Source organism: Phlebotomus papatasi, chromosome 3, assembly GCF_024763615.1.
Source record: "Phlebotomus papatasi isolate M1 chromosome 3, Ppap_2.1, whole genome shotgun sequence".
Taxonomy (NCBI): Eukaryota; Metazoa; Arthropoda; class Insecta; order Diptera; family Psychodidae; genus Phlebotomus; species Phlebotomus papatasi.
The window spans coordinates 35,807,041-35,826,896 of record NC_077224.1 but is presented as its reverse complement, the minus strand read 5'-3'; the positions used below and the strand labels follow the sequence as shown (position 1 = coordinate 35,826,896).

The following is a 19,856-nucleotide window of genomic DNA, read 5'->3' as shown; positions in this document are numbered from 1 at the left end:
ATTGTCAACAATATTTTTCGCCCGTTTGAAAAAGAGCCGATTGAGTGAGAGTCTACTGTAGTAAGTTTTCCATCTGTTTATCATCTTCTTGTTCAATATTAAAAATCAAATTTCAAGTTTATGCGTGCTGTCTCACTCGCCCCTATTTTATTTTATTCGAGCTTTTCGCAGATTTCTTTCCTCAAAAGCCGATCATTTATTGAATGAAATATATTTAGGAAGTAGGCGCCGGTTTCTGTTTCCAGAAAAGGACTTGTTTTTTTTCATCTTACCTGTTTCAAAGCCATATTTCGATATGAAGAATCTCCACAACTCTCACAGACAAAATTAATAAAAGAAAATTGCAGTGAATGCTTCGCTTTGTGGATTGAAAATTTTGGCATGGATCTTCTTACTAATTTTCAGTTGCCCCAACACGAGCCCTGTGTTCGGAAATTTTCGAGAAGTGGGAGGAAAAGTTCTCTCAGCTGGCCATGAGATGCTGTGAAGTGACTGGGGAGACAAGTGTGACGGATTTGGCGGAACTGGAAAAGTATCATATAATTCTGACCACACCGGAGAAATGGGACTCATTGACGCGTCGCTGGCGCGAAAATATCAATTTCCTCATGTCCGTGAGACTCGTGATGATTGACGAGATCCACCTTCTCAATGAGGCACGTCGTGGTGCTGCACTTGAGGCAACAATTAGCCGTATCAAAATTGGCGCCCTCAAGAGTGGCCACACCGTGCGGCTCATTGGCATTTCGGCAACATTAGCAAATGTGCAAGATGTTGCAAAGTGGTTTGGTGAGGCAAACACGAAAGCTTATACAATATCTATCAATTCACACGGTAGTGGTGTGGTTGAGAGGATAGTGACGATTGCACTGGGTGAAGAGGAGTCTTTTTTCAAAGTGGATGCTATTATGAATTGGCGATTACCTGGGATATTGGAGAAATATTGGGATGGGAAGCCAACAATTGTGTTCTGTGGTACGAGAATGTGTGCTGAGAATACTGTCAAGTATTTGATGAAGAATTTCGATGTGGGATTGAGGGCGGATCAGGAAAAACTCCTGGAGAGTGTTACAAATGAAATTTTCAATAGGGATTTGAGGGAATGTGTGAGGATGGGGATTGGTTTTCATCATGGGGGCCTGACAATTGGAGATCGTCTAATTGTTGAACACATGTATAGAACGGGGAATCTGCCTGTTCTTGTGTGTACACAAACTCTAGCCATGGGAGTGAATTTTCCAGCACATTTGGTCATTGTGAAGGCACCAAGTCCAATCTCAGCCACTGAAATGCTTCAGATGACCGGACGAGCTGGTCGTGTTGGTCTCACGAGTGATTGTGGTGTTGCTGTAATTCTTACAAGGACATGTCATGCTGTAAGTTTTTGTATATTCATCTTTTTGTTTTTAATTATTGCATTATTCTGATTATACACATAATATGGTAATATCTCATCTCCATCGAATGGCGTTCATTTACAAAAAAAAAAACACTTTAATAACTTATAAAAATTCTATATCATATTGGGATGATGGTCAAAAGAATAATTTCCACTGAAAGATCTAAGATGCACGTCATTTGTAAATTTATCCACTGAATGGATTGGCATTTTCTTGGAATGTTATTTTTGGAACAAATCCCGATTCACCATCTACTGTGTATGACACTGTCATGAGTCGTGCATCTGGTAGCCAGACGGAGTATTGTCCTGTGACCTTGCCCGCAGCATCTCCAATTTCGTTTTTATCGAAAAATAAATCCTTTTCCGGATCCTTCACTTCATACTGATATTCATACTGTAAAATTATTTACAAACAATTTAATTATTCCATCCACAAAATATCCTTTTTTTTTGTTCGTCAACAAAAAAAGTAAAAGAAACACTACCGGTTCAGGCAATTCTGGAGGTCCCTGTGGTCGTGAAATCACAAGAGTCACAAATGCACCAACAATAAACAAGACTTTCCACATTTTTCCTACAATTTTTATTTTAAATTGGGAATCCTTTTCTCCGTGTAATCCAGTTGTTAACACTATACCTTGGTCCGTGTGTGTTTGATAAATAATCTACAAGAGACAAAAAGCAACTAATGACAAGATGCTGACTTTTCATGCTTTTTATACCGTGCAGCTCTATTGTCTCTCTTTTTCGCAGTATAATCTATGCACAAGCTGGGGGAGAAGATGAAAATGTTTGGGTCAAAGGTAGTTCTCTTTCGAGACACAAATCCCCACTTGGGATATCATTTAGAGGGGAGACACTGGATTTCCCCTTCCGCTGAATGTGCTAACTAAAAGATCACTTTTAAGATTCTATAAACTGAGAATTCCAGATTTAAGATTGAATAATTTCCTATTGCTTTTATTTTTTTTTGCAGTAATTATAAACAATAATTAGGACTGACATTTATTTTAGAAAAGAATTTTAGTTTTGCCTATGACCTGTAAATTAAGATAATTCAAAACCTGTTCCAAATGGAAATTTTTTGCTACTCTAAATGGAAACGTCATTGTTTTCATGATAAATACAGTACTAAATTATTATATTTATATATTTTCTATACCACAGTTTCATAATTTAGTTAATTTTGCTCCAAATAAAGCGAAAATCCAGTCATATTCACAAATTTTAATTTGTTAATTTCTTAGAAAATTTAAAAGTGTACGACTTTTCACCATCGAATTTTTCATCGATCGATCATGTTTTCCAATGAAAAACACAATGAGGTGACTATTGTTTATTCGTTTTGTTAAACATTTATGTCATATTTCTGGCTAATTTTAGTTAATTTAAGTGCTAGTCTTTATTGTTGACGGTACGTGAAGTTGTCAAATGAAATAATTACCGATTTCGTGAACAAAAAGGGTTTGTCTGAAGTGTCTGCAAATGCTTCAATAGGACACACCAGAAATGTTTTTTTTTTTGGAGAGATTTTCTTATTGTTTTAGATGGGAAAGGAGAAAAGACCAGAAATAAGAACAACTGAACTCAGGAGCAACTCAACACGGTTTTAGAAGCCTTTCGTCGCGGTTTCACTTACACTCTTTGTCTCCAATTAGAAACTTTCCCTTGTCTCCATTTGGATTAATATGTTTCCAATAGAAGCATTTTGCACACACTTATTTTTCTTGTATTTAAGAAGTTTTCAAACTATATCTGAAGAATTTTCACTAATCAGTAACATTCTAGAAGAGTCAAGAAGCAAATTTATGTAATTCTCTTCAGAAAAAATATGAACTTAATGTGTCGAGTCTTTTGTCAAAGTTAAAGCGTCTGGAAATGGTTTTGAATTAGAACATTTACCCTATGTCATAATTTAAGTAATATTAAATGTATATAATAAATTTAACTTGATTTAAAAATTTTAGAAAAAAATATAATATCAATGATTTGCTTTTTCCATAACATTTAGAATTTTTATAGTTTGAAGTAGTTCCATTTTCTCAAATATTAAAATAATATTTGAACTTACGAATATTAAAACCATTAAAACCTTCAGGTCATTCTAATTTATGGGGTTACCTGAGTCATAAAGACTAAAAATCAGCATATTTTCTTAACGTGTTTTTTTTTTCAAGTAATTCGAGCTTTTAAGCATATATAAAAGTACAACATTTCAATAATATTTTCTGAAGTTTTTATTTAAAAAAATCAGCTGTTGGATCCAATTTTTCGAAAATTCTTTTTGAAAAAAAAACTTTCTTTGCAATAGTCATGATTACTTAGAGGAGACTCATTAGAAGTAAAAAACCAAAACATTTCCTGTTAACAGGTGAGTTTATCTCGCACTTGAACGAAGGATTTTTTAAAAAATAAAAATAAATAAATAAAATTTTGTATTTTTGGTAGAATTTTATGCAAAAAATACTATTTTCGGTGTATTCATCACGTTTCGTACTATAAAATAAGTTTTAGCCAAGCAAACAAAAAATTATTCGTTCAAGTACGAGTTTAACTCATCCGCCAACGGGGAGTTTTTTTTGACTTTAGATGAATTTACTCTGAGTATAATCGTGACTACCGCAAAGAAAATTTCTTCAAAAAAGGTCTTCGAAAATAAAGTCACAATGGCTGGATTTTTTTAAATTTATAAGTGAAAATTTTTGAAAATATGGTTTTTATTACTTTTATGTTCTCTACTTTATTTAGTGTTTATCGGTTCTCAACCGATTTGACCAGATTCATAAATCACTCAAAAGATCCCACAAAATAGATTTATAATAGTAATAGAATTAATTTTTATTTTTAGACAAAAATTACTTATGAATTCATATGAATTCATAACCGGTTCATTACCGGTTCACAATCGATTTGTACCGATTTATAAATCACTCAAAACATTTCCTAAAATATCTTAGGATAGGAGTAATATTATTGAACTTTAGAACTTCAGATAAAAATTAGTTATCGGTTATGAAGCGGTTCATTACCAGTTCATAACTGATTGGAATCGTTTCAGGCTTGTCAGCGATTCCAAGACCTTTCCAACGAGTCCAAAACTGATCCCATTTGGTTGAGAAATATGCTCTGTAGATCCTTTTTAACCTTTGAATTTTAAAAAGTACGGAAGATTTCCTAAATTTGGGAAGTAAATGAATTGTAAAAATAAATGAAATAAAATAATTTTTGAAGTGTACTGAAATTATTTATAGTGTATATTTATAGTGAATAAATAGTTTTAATTATTTATAGTGAATAAATAGTTTTGCACTTTTTCGGATTTCTCAAAAAAAAATGCTGATAAGAGACCACCCTGGTCTAATAGTCAATTAATAGCTGGAAAATTCGAAAACTGATCACTTTTCCGAATTTAAACAAATCATTAACTATATTTCTATTATTTTTTTATTTTTTGTCTTTTTAAGAATTATTTTCTTGAAATTATACCTTAGGAGGACATTAAAAAAAATGCCAAAGATGTTTTTTAATGAGAGATGGGTCAATTTCACTAATTGAATGTTTTAATAAAAAAAAAAGGAATGAATAATTTCGTTTAGTAAATTACCACTTTAAACGACCAATGAAATATTTTGTTTTGGCCAATGAATAATGAAAAGGTAATCAAGAATCACTTAATCCCTTTAACTCTTTCCGGACCGCAGCATATGCTGCAAGCCAATTTCACCATTTTTTAATCAAAAATATCTAAGCTCAGGAATTAATTGAGGTCCTACAAAAAATATCTTACATTTGGACATCCTTATAGTTTGTAATCATCCACAAGAATAGGATTTTTATCAATTCTGAATAATTAAAAAACATTGTTTTTCACTGAATATCCATATGCTGCTTTGGGTACTCAGAGTCCCAAAAGAGACGAAAGAGTTAAGAACGAGTGGACCACCGATGAGTAAAAAATATACGATTTCTGACAAAAAAAAAACATTTCGCGGTGTTTATTCGTCTATCTTGGAGCTACAAAAGCTAAATGTTATTAAACGGTTACAGATAATGACTTGGGGTTTTCGGAGTATACCCAATGAGTTGACGTTCATTCCCAGTTCAAAAACATATTTTTTGTTATTTTTCGAAAAAATACCGTGTATTTGTTTTAGATTTTGGGGTATGTCTTGGAAATCCCGCAGACCCGCTCCGTGACCTTGAATAATTTTTCTAACGGTGCTTCAAGGTCAAAATGTAAGATCTAGTTTAGAGAGTGAAATTCTTAATGAATTGAAGCCAATTATGATTCGTATTTGAATCACATTTCCTATAAAGTTAAATGGTATATTTTCCTATATAGGGGGAAGTGTGGCACCTTTGAAAGTGGGGCACCTTTGAAATTGGGATTTTTCACCTATTTTTAAATAAAATTGAGCCTTATCGTGATATAATTTAGCTTTTCAATTTGTTTGTGCAGCTAAATTATATGACGATAAGGCTCAGTTTCATTTAAAAATAGGTGAAAAAATCCAATTTCAAAGGTGCTCCACTTCCCCCTACCTAATTAAATAATTGCTAAGTAAAATAGCCCACAAAATGTTCATCTAAAGAAAATTAACCTTCACTTTTCTCAACTCTGAGTCTGAGAAAAGACTCATCACTTATAATGCGAGCAAAATAGACAAAATGAACGAGGATTTTTTTTGTTATAAATAATTTATTAAATTAAGTGATAAAAGTAGAGGGGAATTGCTGAGAATTGTGTATAACCTTGTTGAGAATATTCTGAATTAAAAATTCTAATTTATGATTTATTGTATCAATTTTTTGCTCTTTGTGACTTAAGTCTTGTAAGAAATTTCCAACCGCACGTGGAAAGGATGATGTTAAACGTGAACAAGAGCGACCTGTGCAAAATACCATACAATGGTTCTCCCAATTGTGTAACATTTCCACAAGACGTAAAATATTTTAATTAATGGTCAAGGTATTGAGAGTAAATGGTCTGTCCAAGATTTTGGCGGGAACTAGTGGAAATGCCTTGTTCAGACGAAGTAGAAATATCGTGCGAATTTGAGGTATTTTTGCATTTTAAGACACTTTTTTTTGTTTTAAATTGGTGCTTTTATTATTCTATGGTCTGCAATTAATTATGATTTAACGTGGTAATCGGTGTCGTTTACGTTTAACACCAACAAAAATATTATAATGCTACTTCTTTTTTGGATTTTGATGAGAAACAAAGAAGTGACGGTGGGGAGTACCTCTGAGATGCAAAATTAACTGACTGGCCAAAAGTGTGTGGAGGAAGAAGTGGAAAAATTCACATGATCTCGCAGAATGATTGTGAACTCTCTATCCCATCAATTTTGTGCAATTGATAAATAACTCAAAATGGTAATTGAATCATTTTGGACATTCCCCCTCATATATGAGACTCTGTTAAATTAATTCATATAGTTTAAAATGCAAATTTCATCGAATTCTCTCGCGTGTTAAGATGTGATCTTCGAGCATTCTATTGTATTGGGATCCGTGGCGAGTTATTTTCATGACATTTGATCAATCACGATTGCCATATATTTGAGACCATCCACCATTGGTGCATTAATGCACACACACTGTGTGCAGCCGTTTTTACCTGGGCGACCTGCTTGCTTGAGTGACTTGAAGTGTACATGGGAGAGTACACCGTTGTGCTAACCTATTTGGACTGATGATGAGCAAAATGTGTGATCTTCTCGCTGTTTAATCTCTTCAGTTCTTGGCCATATCACACACCCAATGAGAATTCCAGTGTTCCAAACAACTTCCAACAGATACTTATAGTTTTCGACGTTTTCAAGCTGCTCCTCTTGATCATTTGCAAAAAGAATACCTCATATGTTTTCATGATAAAATGCATAACAGTGATATTAGGTGCATGGATGATTATTTACGTAGTATAAAACGAATTAGTAGAATATTTTGGTTGTTTTATACACACACAGAAAAATTTTGACTCTAACTTTAAGAATATATAAGACCCTGGTAACTTACATTGGACATGAATCCCCGAGGCGTTTAAGTTTAGAAGCTTTGAGCGAAAAATGGGCTAGAATCCCTAGCTCTTTCAATTTAAGAGATCGGGAACTTAAGTTCAGCATTAGCTGGAAAATGTAAAATGTCTACAGATTTGCAAATTGCAACTAAAACTAAATGATCAAGAATTTAGAATTAGGGCATAGGCATTCATTGGATGGGATTTGAAATTAAATTTATGTTGTGAGATCACTGTAGCAAAATTTGATAATGAACAGAGTAAACGAAATTTCATTAAAGATTGTTTGCCAAAAGGGTCTTTTAAGTGTTTCCTCCTTAATTATTCTACACCAATTCCCGGAACGTTGTAGTGAATAAAATAAAAAGTGGAAAAGCATCCCAGCTTGTCGAAACTTTCGAACTCGTGACTCTTATACTAAATATACCCTAAATTCCAATCGTTTATCTATAATATCGGTGGCAGCAAAATCCAGATGAGACAAAATCCCGAAAGTCAAAGTCGTAAACTCCAAAATGTCGAAGAGACAAAATCTTGATAAGGGTCGGAATCCCGTAGAGCAAAATCTCGGAAAGCCAAAATCCCAAAAGGGACAAAATCCCAAATGGATCAAAATCCTGAAGAGCTAAAATCCCGATTTAGCCATAATCCTGAATTTGTCAAAATCCTCAATGGGTCAAAATCCCGAAGATCCAAGATCTCAAATGGGTCATTCTGAAGAGCCAAAATTCCGAATGGTTCGAATTCCCGTATGGTTCAAAATCCTAAAGCGCCAAAATCCTGAATAGATCAAATTCCTGAAAGGTGAAAATCTCGAATTTGTCAAAATCTCGAATGAATCAAAGTCCTGAAAGGCCTAAATCACGATTGGATCAAAATCCGGAAAGGGGTCGAAATCCCGAATGGGTCAAAATCCTGACAAACCATAATCCAGAATGGGTCGAAATTCGCAATCCTGAAGAATCAAAATACCGAGAGTCCAACTCAAACAAAAAAAAAACAGAAAGGGTCAAAACCTCGAATAGCTAATCCGAAAGTCTTAAAATATATCAAAATAAATTTAAAATCATAAATCGTTTTAAATAATGCCGAAAACGTTCAAATAGTAGTTGATAACTTCTAGTTTTTCCCCTTTTCAAGAATATTTCACTTGTTTCAGGCATTTCCAATATTTATTATTTCCGTTTTATTTATATACATACCTTCATGTTATATACCATTGGAAATTTTGGCTTTCTTGGAATTTTGACCCATTCAGGATTTCAGCATTCATATTTTGACATTCGGGATTTTGGCTTTCGTGTTTTTGACCGAGACCCGTCTCCTCCACTCTTTTGCATTCATAATTTTATTTAATCTTATTAAATTTGTTGTGATATTCAAAAGAGAAAACTTTTCGTAGAATTATAACAGTGGCATAAAAATATGCAAAACGTTTTAGGTAGGCAGGGATATGTGTATTATGATTTTATGTTATTTCCCTGTTCTAAAAGGTGTGCTGGAGCCGCTGGAGCCATTAGGGGCCAAATTCACGGGTAAAAGGATAATTCCCGAAAAGGAATATTAATTCACGAGTTTGGGGAAACAGTTCCAAAATAACTTGGAAGTAATACAATTGAATTTCAGATAGAAATATTTTATCAGTTTATTATTCATGTATGATGACCCAAAACCTTTCCAACAACCCCGTTAATATTGCCCAAATTGTTTTTTTTATTTAGGTTACATTCAGGGTAAGTGTTTTATATTTTTTTTATTTAACCTTTAACCCTTTAAGGACGAGTGGGACACCGGTGTCCCAAAAACAAAACTTTTTGATTATAGAAAGTTATTTTGTCCTCTAAGAAGTCCGGAAAATCCGTTTTTATTTTTGGGACACTGGTGTCCCATTCGTCCTTAAAGAGTTAAAGACAATTGGGTCACCGTTGGCACAAAACAAACATTTTTTCTACGGCCGTCTAAGGTTATGTTTTTCTGTAAAAAGCCAGCAAAAAATTATTTTTTTCTGATTCCCAATTTTTGACCTACTTATCCTTAAGAGGTTAAGATACTTTTCACATGAAAATTTAAGGTTAATTTTAGGTTATTCTGATCAGAAATTGTTGCCTATATAGAATATATAGAATGCCTATATAGAAAATAAATAGGGCTGCGAAGGATTTTAGAATTTTATCGGATTTTTAATCAATTTTTAAGCATTAGCAATAGTTATTGCCAAATAACATTCTTTATTGAATGAGGTTATAACATATTTAGAGGTTAAGATTAGCAATCGGTTAACATCGCACTGTATATAGGAGACCGTATTCAGTATGTAACATATCAAAAACTTTTTTTTAGTTACATAGTAGTCAAACGGTAATATGATTGACTCATACAGTAATAACAATTGACTTATATTTTCTTCAAAATTTTGTTTTATTATTTTACGCAAAACCGATCAGAAATGGTAGAAATTGTCTGAAGTAATTTTGCAATAATTGGATTTTCATTCAGAAGAATTGTTGCAAATGCTAAGAAGAACAGAAAAAAATTTTCCAAATGATGCTCGTGCTCTAGTCGTGTGTGAGCAATAGAGAAGGAGAAATACAATAAAAGTTTAATAATATTATTCGAAAGAGAATCTTAGAAATAAATCAAATGGAAGATGTAACAGTGAGGAGGATGGAGAGGAAAAATCTTGTTGACATTAAATGTTAATACAATCGCATGATATTTATGGGTACTGCACATAAATTATTAATGAGTAATCCTCATTTTCTTCTTTTTTTTTATATATTTATCTATTTAAACATAATAATATTACCATGAATATTTGATGTTATTACATGTAATATTAAGTCTGTATGATTTTGAGTCTGTTTAACGTGAAAATCTTCATGTTGTGTTGATTTTCAGAGAGGATTCTTTAATATTGTTTACTTAGATGATTGTGATAATGAAAATTGCTATTTTTTGTCATCTTCCGAATTTGCCAATATCGTATTGTTTTGTGTATTCAAATTAACGTAGAGATCAATGACTGTCTTTATCTGAAATACCAACAAATTGCTGAAGAAATTTGCAGAAAATTGTCTTCTTCTTTGCCCATCTCGGAGTAATGTTTTATGTACAAATAGCTTACCTTTTTTGCATTGGAGTGTCATTTTATTGGCATTCTAACGAAAACGGCAATTTTTCATTGTATACCAGGCTACCGTCGTCGATTACAGCAACAATTTTACAAAATGCAGAAGGTGAGAGTGAGAAAGATAAAAAAAAAAGATGCAATAGACCACAGTGCTTAATGTAAATTATTATGCAATTTATAGAGATATTTGAGTGTACATCGCGAGAGTGACACTGACCCTATAAGAGCTCTCTGGATTGATACATAAATTTTCTCAACTTCTTGCAGGTGATGTATCAGAATTTGCGTGGTAAAATTTCACCCATTGAATCGACTCTGCAGGACAATTTGGAGAATTACATGAATAGCGAAGTATTTGCGGGAAATGTCTTTGACGATGCCACAGCACTAAAATGGATAAAATCGTCATTTTTCTACGTGCGTCTGCTGAAAAATCCCACTCACTACGGATATCACGAAGACACCGTTGAGAATCAATTAACAGGTAAATTTTATGGTCAAATAATTATTTACTATGAAGTATTTAAAAAAAAAAAGATAAAAGAAATCCGCATGTGGTGTATGGTTGACACTAAAAAAATCAATTGCAACTTTGAATATACTGAAAGAAGTTTTCTGAAGAAAATTATCCAGAACTAATTGAAAGAATTATAAAATTAATGCACTGTTTTTTTTCCACATAAAATAATTTTTCTCTTTAAATCTCTTAACTTTTCAAAAACATTGTTAAAAGTGGTGAGTGCTTTTTATGTTATTTTGTTTTCCATCTTAAAGTCTTACCATAAAGACCTTTTCAAAAATTATAAATACGTAGGTATATGAACATTTTCATGAGTATCTCAATGATTTTGAGATTTTGGTCTTCGAAATACAAAATTTGTTTATATAAAAAAAATTATAGGAGGGGTCAGTGAAGATAGGAAGACGATATCTCTTATCGTTTGGCCTCTAGTCCAATACTAAACCTTCATACTTGTAAAATACAAATTTTCTAGAAACAGAAATCAATTATATTTAAAAGTTCGCCACATTTGGACGGCTCAAGCTTCGGAGGAGAAGATTGTAAGGGAAAAAGGAAAATAATTATCTGGAGATATTTTTTTTATTGGAAGAATGTGGATCGAAAGTTGTTATCTCTTTAAAAAAGTAAATTCTATGTTGCTACCCTCTCTTTGACTTCGAACAGGAAATTAAAAAGCTATTTTAAGCTACCTGAATTTTATTTATCCTTAGAAAACTAATTAATTTTCTTCCTAAAATACAACAATAAAAGGCTAATAGGGGAGGATGGGGTAGATCAGGAAGAAAGATATTAATCTTTCGCGACTTTGTCTTTTAAAAAAAAATAAATACACAAAAATTTTCATAAGAAGGGTGCTCTCAATCTCAATTTAAATCATTAGCCTTGAAGTTACTGAAGCTACATGTCTGTTAAAATCATAACTTACAAATATTAAAAAAAAAACAAGCTCAATGTGTGAAGTCTTACCAATTCTGAAAAGAACAGGGTTCCACGCATGCAATGCTCAAAAAAAGTTTAGCCTGCGCAAAATCGTAGACTACTTGAGAGAAAGATAATTGAACATTCCAATGTTTTGTAACATGGCTTCAAACTATATTCCAATGTGATCAAGAGAAGTTCTTCTATGAGTTTTTGTGAGACGTGAGAGATTTGCCTAACCTGGGTATCTCAAGCAGAATTTTAAAGGACGAGGTAGCTGATAGACTGTATGTTGATCGAGAGCAATCTTGGAAAAATTGTCAAGGATGTAGGCAATCTTAGCGTTGCCTAGAAGATTGCTTTTGTTTATGCAAGAAATCAAATGCTTTTCAACGCAAGAAAGGCACGCGGAGGATACAAAGGGCATTCTCACTGTGTTATCACACTTGCACATTAAAATTTTAATATGATTCACATTAATTGTCACTGGAGAGAGTCCAAATGTGTAATTTGTGTGTTTGAATCATTTTATATTCAAAATTTGATCTATTTGTTGATAAAAAGGTAGACTTGGCCCGCAAAATTTGATATAAATTGATTTATAGCATTAATGCGAAAAATTAATGTGATTTTCTCTTTAATTTTTTAATGCGAAAAATATTTATGTTTTAGGTAAATTTAAACTTATTTTTGCAGGCCAAGTCCATTTATTTATCAATAAATAGAAAAACCCAAATATTGAGTGACTAAAAGGCAAAAATAACTTATTTGGACGCTCACAAGCGACAATTAATGTGAGTCACATTAAAATTTTAATGTGCAAGTGTGATAACGCCGTCAGCCTAGGTGATCTCCAATTTTAAACACACATACACGCTTTGCCATTTTCTCACTAAGTACGGTTGGCACTCCTTGTACATAATTTTTTCCATAATGTACTAGGATAAAACTTTTTGACTTTAAGTTTTATGGCTGGTTTCTACCTGACCTAACGCCAAGTTAGTAATCGTCTTTAAAAAAAAAGCTTTGAAGCTTAAAGTATAAAAGTATAAGGTATAAAAGTTATGCATAAACGTGCAAAAATTTTCGTGAAAGGGAGTGGACGTTCCAACAAGACTCGAAATCGTCACATCATTCGCGTATCAAGCATGATTAGCAAGAAAAGTAACATTTCCACGCACATCGGCTGCAAATTCGGTAGACTTCTTTATATGGGGCATTTTGCAGTTCAAAGTTAAGATTAAAAACTACCTGTTTTGATTTCGACGTCGTAAAAAGACACGCATGCATTCAGTAATATCACCTTTGGGAAGCATGCGAGATGCTCTTTGGAAGTTTCAGTTTAAGGGGGAGGGGGGCTTTGCGGGAGCTTGAATCGCAGCTGGTTTTGGGCTTTCTAAATCACCCCTTCCCCCACTAATTGGTCCACCTTTTTGCTAAAACTTTGATACTGCTTGTCATTTTTTTTAGAAAATATAATCGGAATCAAATTCACTATTTATTTTGGAAACTGCCGTACTCTCCCCTTTTTATACCAATATTAATCATTCTTTATTAATTAATTAAACTGTTTTTGTGACTATCTATCCAACGTTTTACACAATACAAATACAAATCACTAAAAATAGCTAATCTGGGATTATCTCTGAAATAAATAATTTAAAATGAATCAAAACATAAAATTAATCAAATCCTATTTACTCCATAAAACCATTCACTTAAATATGTAAAATATCATTTCGATCTTACAATATCATTTCGAATTGTCCTTAAGAACGTTTATTAACTAATACTTTACTAATAGTATGAAATACCCGAAATACCGATTAATAAAAAAATCAAATAGCTTTTGGTTCGTTAAATTTCTGAAATGGTCTTTAAAAAAGATGCACGATGAAAAATGAATTGGATAATTTAGCTATTTGCTCAAGTACTTTACCCAGATGTGCAAATATTCCACCTTTCTGGTTTTGTGATGACTTTTGCGATGCAAAAAGATTCACCTCTCTTTCAGCAAATAATATTGGAATGTGTCGATGAGGCGATGTGGAAAATTCTTCAAACCACTGAAAATGGACAGGTTGATTATTGTTCTGTCATTTAAAAGAGTCGTTCACGTGAAATTTTTTAAAGTGAAATAATTACTATAATTGATGGATTTAACTGATTTGTTTATTTCTCAGTCTGACTTTTTATACATGATTTCCATGTCTCCTTTTATACTATTTGCTTATAATATGATTGTGCATAAACAATATCGAGTACAATTAAAAATAATTCCCTAATACATGTTATTGCCATGCCTTTGGGATGAGTAATTGAGAGGAAAAAAAATCACATGATTCTCAATCTCAATTATACGGTCTGTGATCTATCGGTATGATTAATATCTGGCATAGATGTCTGCAAGAGAACAATTGAGAGTCTCAAAAATCGGGGACTCATTGAGGAAAAGATTCAGGATAAAACCACCTTCACTTCCACTATTTATGGTTCTCTGGTGGCTCGGTATTTTCTGGATCTGGACACACTGAAGTGTTTTCAGGAGGTACGTTACAATTAACTTGTCACTGGGAAAAAAATCAAGTTGTATTTTCCTCTCAGGAGATAACTGGCGGAGAAAAATTAATGCAACTCTTCAACATTGTATGCAAATGCTCAGAATTTCAGCAGTTTACGCTACGTGTTAGTGACAAGAAGATCTTAAATGAATGGAATACATCTCACGATAGCGCTGATGATGATGAATGTCCCACTGGACAGAGTAAACTGACACTTCGTTTTCCAATCTCAGGGAAAATTAATTCAATTCCAGCGAAAGTCTCGTGGTATTTCATCCTTAGCCGATTACATATAGAAGAAATCTTGTATCTAAATTTCCTTTCTGTTGCAGTATCCTTCAGGCAATGCTGGGCAATTTAAATGTGAGTGACACTCATTTCCGTGATGAAGCTGATAAGATGATTAGTTTGGCCAGTCATCTGACAAAGTGCTTACTGGAAGTTCTAAAAATCTTTCATGGGGAAAAGTATTCAGCCGTACTGAACACTTTAATCCTCTTGAAATGCTTCACAGCGGAATTGTGGGAGGATTCCCCATTTATTTGTCGTCAATTGTTAGATATTGACGAAAACACAGCTCAATTGCTGGCAGATAATGGATTTTGCACATTTGAGGCACTACATAAGACAAATTTTGGAGCTATTGATCAAGTAAGTACCAACCATTCTATTCTACAATATATTAAGTCAACTGAATGATATTGAAAGATAACAATACTTCAAATTGACTATTAAGCGGATAAGGGGGCAGTTTCATTCAACAATTTCGCTTTTGATTTCTTTCCTGTATTTACTGTTCACTGTAACACTAAAGATTAGTATGGAAAATTTAATTAAACTCGCTATACCCATGTAATGTTCCAAAGGACGAATTCAGGCTAACATTATTTATAAATAGATAATTTTTTATTAGGACAAAATTGATTTAAATGACGAGGTGCGAAAATGAACTTTACACTACGGTATTTATTGCAGAATTATACTACAATTCATTCGGACATGCGCAGCGTAGGGACTAGTGGGGTAGCTTTGAATTGGGACATCTTTAAAATTGAGATTTTTATTCTATTTTCAAATAGGACTTAGCCTTATCATAATGTAATGACCTAGGCAGACCTACTTGTCGAAGAATGGTGTGGTTCTAGTGGTCTTAGGGTTAACCCTGACAAGACCGCTCTCATCGTTTTCACAAGAAAGTACAAACTGCAGGGGTATAGGGCGCCCAAATTCTTTGGGAAAGACCTTATCCTCCAGAAAGAAGTAAAGTACCTCGGTATTTTACTTGATCAAAGACTGACATGGAAGAGACATCTGGAGGACCGTATCACCGCGGCCACTAGATGTTTCTTTTCATGTCGATATCTATTTGGCAGATCATGGGGTCTGTCGCCGAAAATCACACTATGGATGTATCAAGCCATAGTTAGACCTCTGATCTCATACGGAGCTGTGGTATGGTGGCCTAGAGTTGAATATAATAATTCGGCTCGGGCACTACAGCGGCTTCAGAGATTAGCCTGTCTTGCAATTACAGGAGCCATTAGAACAGCACCCACTGCTGCTCTGGAGGTTATGCTAAGCTTGCCTCCACTTCCGCTCTATATTAAAGCGGAGGCGGGTATGGCAGCATTTAGACTGCGCACAGCAGGTACATGGAAGGTTGGCTGCCACCCAGTGGGACATGTGCGTATCATGGACTCACTTGTTCGAAGGCATCCTGACCTTCTAATGAGGGATGATTTCCAGTTGGAGGAAAGATTGCCTCAAAAGAACTTTAAACCTATACTTCACACAAGGGCTGAATGGAGAGAGCACGCGGGTGAGATTATTGAGCCCGGTACAGTTGCACTCTTCACTGACGGCTCACGTGTAGAAGAGTCCTCAGGTGCCGGGTACCACTGTCCAGAACTTGGACTTGGTGGGTCGGTGCCTCTTGGCCGAAATACCACGGTATTTCAGGCCGAGGTCACGGCAATCCTGGTTGGAGTACGGAGTCTGATTGAGGCTGGTATCTCTGACCGGCGAATAAACATATTTTCTGACAGCAAAGCTGCTTTACTATCCATTTCAGGATATAACTCCCGCTCTTCGTTAGTGCTTGAGTGCCGGAAAATGATAGAAATGGCCTCGCTTAATTGCGAGATCACTCTCCATTGGGTGCCTGGGCACTGCGGAATAGAGGGTAATGAGGAGGCGGACCGCCTCGCAGTGGTAGGAGCGAAGACCGAATTTATCGGTCCGGAACCCGCTGTTGGAGTATCCCCTCAAACAAAAAAAAACCATCATCAAGATGGATTTACTCACACAACACCAAACGGCCTGGTCTGCTACTAGAAATTGCCGTGTGTCCAGACTGTTTATGCCACAAGTGAACAGTAAAAGGACAGAGTACCTGGTGGGCAGCAAGCGCTGCAAAGCGAGGCAGTTTGCTAACCTTCTCACCGGACACTGTCTAAACAAACACCTTTTTAGATTGGGTATACAATGTAACCCGATCTGCAGGGGCTGTAACGATACTGAGGAAACGGTCCTACATTACTTATGTGACTGTCCCAGTCTCTACAACACAAGACGAGTACTGCTGGGTAAAGCGGTGCTCTCTTGCGACGAACTACCACAACTGAAGCCGGCCTGTATAATGGAATTCATCAGGAAGACTGGCTGGCTCAGTACACACGACCCTTAAAACGAGGAGTTACAATGGACGGGGATGCATAATGGGCCCACACTGAGGCCTGGGTGCAGACGGCGAACTAGCGAGGACATGAGGATGGTGGTTGATGGTGTGGCTGAGGCTGGAATGGCGGCTGGAGCTGAGTGGAGCTGGATGGCGCATGGATGGAGCTGTTCGCTGCCCCCGAATTCTAATCTAATCTAATCTAGGCAGACCTACGGCTTAGTGGAAAACTGTTGGGAGTGTAGTCTATATTTTGATTGTAATTGCATTAAGTCGTCTCTCGGCTTAAGGCATAGGTGTGTCCAGTACATAACTTAAGCGGTATTCAGACTAGATAAAGGTTTAGCCCAGTTCCCAAATGTAATCTAAAATCTTAAAATAGAAATCACTTTTATAAATTTTTCAGAGTCTTATGCCCTAGACACACTTACGACTTAAGCCAAGAGCCGGCTTAACTTAATTATAATCAAAATAATGGTCAAATAATTTAGTCAAATCATTATTTTGATTATAATTACGTTAAGCTATCTTTCGGATTAAGTCGTAAGTGTGTCTAGGGTCTCGGGCATTAGGGTTCATTTGCCCTTGACATCCATTCCTAAGTTATTTGACAATAATCCGGTGATCGTCGGATGGGAAATTTCAGCCCAGAATAAAAAACTCTTATTCCCAAAGCTTTCGGTCCTTTCGGTGCCCTACGCACCTTCTTCAGTGGTCGAAAATGTCAGGTTTCTGGGGCTTTGTCTTTCTTGGGGGCCAGGGAGATGTCTTCATTGGGTACATGGATTCGAAATCACAACACTTCACGAACAATTCTACAGCGATATTCTACTTTTTACAATAAATTTACTATACAAGTTAATTAACTCTTTCCGGACCGCAGCATATGCTGCAAGCCAATTTCACAATTTTTAATCAAAAATATCTAAGCTCAGGAAATAATTGAGGTCCTACAAAAAATATCTTACATTTGGACATCCTTATAGTTTGTAATCATCCACAAGAATAGGATTTTTATCAGTTCTAAATAATTAAAAAACATTGTTTTTCACAGAACATTCATATGCTGCTTTGGGTACGAGAGTCCCAAAAGAGACGAAAGAGTTAAAGTTCTTTCTTTGGCTACTGACTCTCTTTTTCTTGACGCCAATAATATCATAACAAGGTCTAGTTCTCTACAGGTGACCTCGAAATGCGTGTAACTCGGGGTGGTTGCACCTCGCAACTCAAAATTAAAATTGATTGGGAATTTACAAATAAATTATCTATCTATCTATCTTGAATTGAATTTTGGGAGTTAAAGAATCGTATCGAGCCAATGATATTTGTTTCTCCCCCCAGAACACTTTGCTCGATGCGATTCTTTTTCCCCAAAATTCAATTGACAATCGAATTTTCGAGTATTTCGTGTTACAAATACCTTGAGTTACACGCATTTCGAGATTACCTGTAGAGAATCTCAGCTAACATAAGCTTATCTAGTCTTTCTTAACCATTTAACGACGAGACACTTTTTACGGACTGAAAATCTACAATAAAAATTAAACTAGGAAACATAATCAATGATAAGTCTTACATCTACTTTGGAAAGTCCAACAGAATCTGATTCGGTGTATTTTGTGCTACTATAAACGATAGGGACAAAAATAGCCCAAATTTTTAGTAATTTTTCTGACAATACCAATATTACGTATGAGTATTGTAGTTTTTAATGCCAAAAGGGTTTTGCTTAAAAAAATTGGAAGAATAAAAAATAAATAAAATCAATTATATGAATTTGAGAATTTAAAAATTCGCCATTTTTGAGCTTAAATATTTACTACATAGCAAATAGCTAGAGACTTGCAAAAAATATCCTAAATTCCTTCAACCTTTTACTTTACAATTATGTACAGACATAAGAAAAAAATAACTTTAGGTAGTCAGGAAAAATTATTTTCTTTATTAGACACCGGTGTTTCAATCATCCTTAATGGGTTAAAATGTCTATAAAATAGTTACAAAAATTGTAAAATTTATATAAGTTGGTTCAGTAATTGGAAAATTAGAATAATATTGGCTCCGTTCAGTAATAAGCTATCGAAGAGACAAAGCCACTCCAAAGCCAAGCCAAACCTATTCGAAAATCTATCGGGAGTCTAAAGTGCAAGTTCACGTCTCGCCGCTTTAGAGCTGCTTGTTCTGCCATTTCGCATTTCTGTTTTCTTGATGAGTTTACTTCAATCTTCAATAAATTCGAAATAGCACAGCTCTAAATAAGCGGCGAGTACGTGAACTTTCACTTTAGGCTTTCGGTAGATTTTCGAATAGGTTTGGCTTTACTTTGGAGTGGCTTTGTCTCTTCGAAAGGTTATTACTGAAGGGAGCCATTATCTTCGTTTTAGTCGATTTCTGCGAAATAATGTTATGCTGATTGTTCTTTTGTCCGTCCAGCCGTGCCACGCTAAACAGTTGGAGATAGTAACTTGGGATTTTCGGTGTACACCCTCCCCCTCCTATAAGTCGACCCTGAAACCATTAACATGCCCCTTATTCCCCCCTCTATCTTCCCCTTTCTCTCCAAAACCTTGTTTTTCTGGGCTTGCTTGGACATTCGGACATTCGCCAATATTCGTCCATGTAC

General features: G+C 34.8%; 2 protein-coding genes across 2 annotated transcripts in view; one reads left to right on the top strand and one right to left on the bottom strand.

Moving 5' to 3' along the window:
• The window catches only part of LOC129805468 (probable ATP-dependent DNA helicase HFM1), a 28,404-nt gene that overhangs the window by 6,223 nt on the left and 2,325 nt on the right, over window positions 1-19,856 (top strand). Inside the window, exons 2-6 of the mRNA XM_055853392.1 lie at window positions 406-1,376; window positions 10,822-11,038; window positions 14,395-14,543; window positions 14,600-14,823; window positions 14,889-15,207. Coding sequence (XP_055709367.1) covers window positions 406-1,376; window positions 10,822-11,038; window positions 14,395-14,543; window positions 14,600-14,823; window positions 14,889-15,207 — 1,880 coding nt within the window. The remainder of the gene's footprint in view (window positions 1-405; window positions 1,377-10,821; window positions 11,039-14,394; window positions 14,544-14,599; window positions 14,824-14,888; window positions 15,208-19,856) is intronic.
• Window positions 1,370-2,102, bottom strand: LOC129805470 (pro-resilin-like). Its single transcript, XM_055853396.1, has 2 exons — window positions 1,888-2,102; window positions 1,370-1,796 (listed from the first exon to the last, which is right to left on the bottom strand). The coding sequence occupies exons 1-2, from the start codon at window positions 1,969-1,971 to the stop codon at window positions 1,587-1,589; spliced, it is 294 nt and encodes a 97-aa protein (XP_055709371.1). The 5' UTR covers window positions 1,972-2,102; the 3' UTR covers window positions 1,370-1,586.

Bases quoted from the DNA above. Each gene is read 5' to 3' on its own strand.
- LOC129805470 (XM_055853396.1), bottom strand. From the start codon at position 1,971: ATGTGGAAAGTCTTGTTTATTGTTGGTGCATTTGTGACTCTTGTGATT. The intron at 1,797-1,887 runs GTAGTGTTTCTT...ATAATTTTACAG, and splicing joins CTCCAGAATTGCCTGAACCG to TATGAATATCAGTATGAAGT.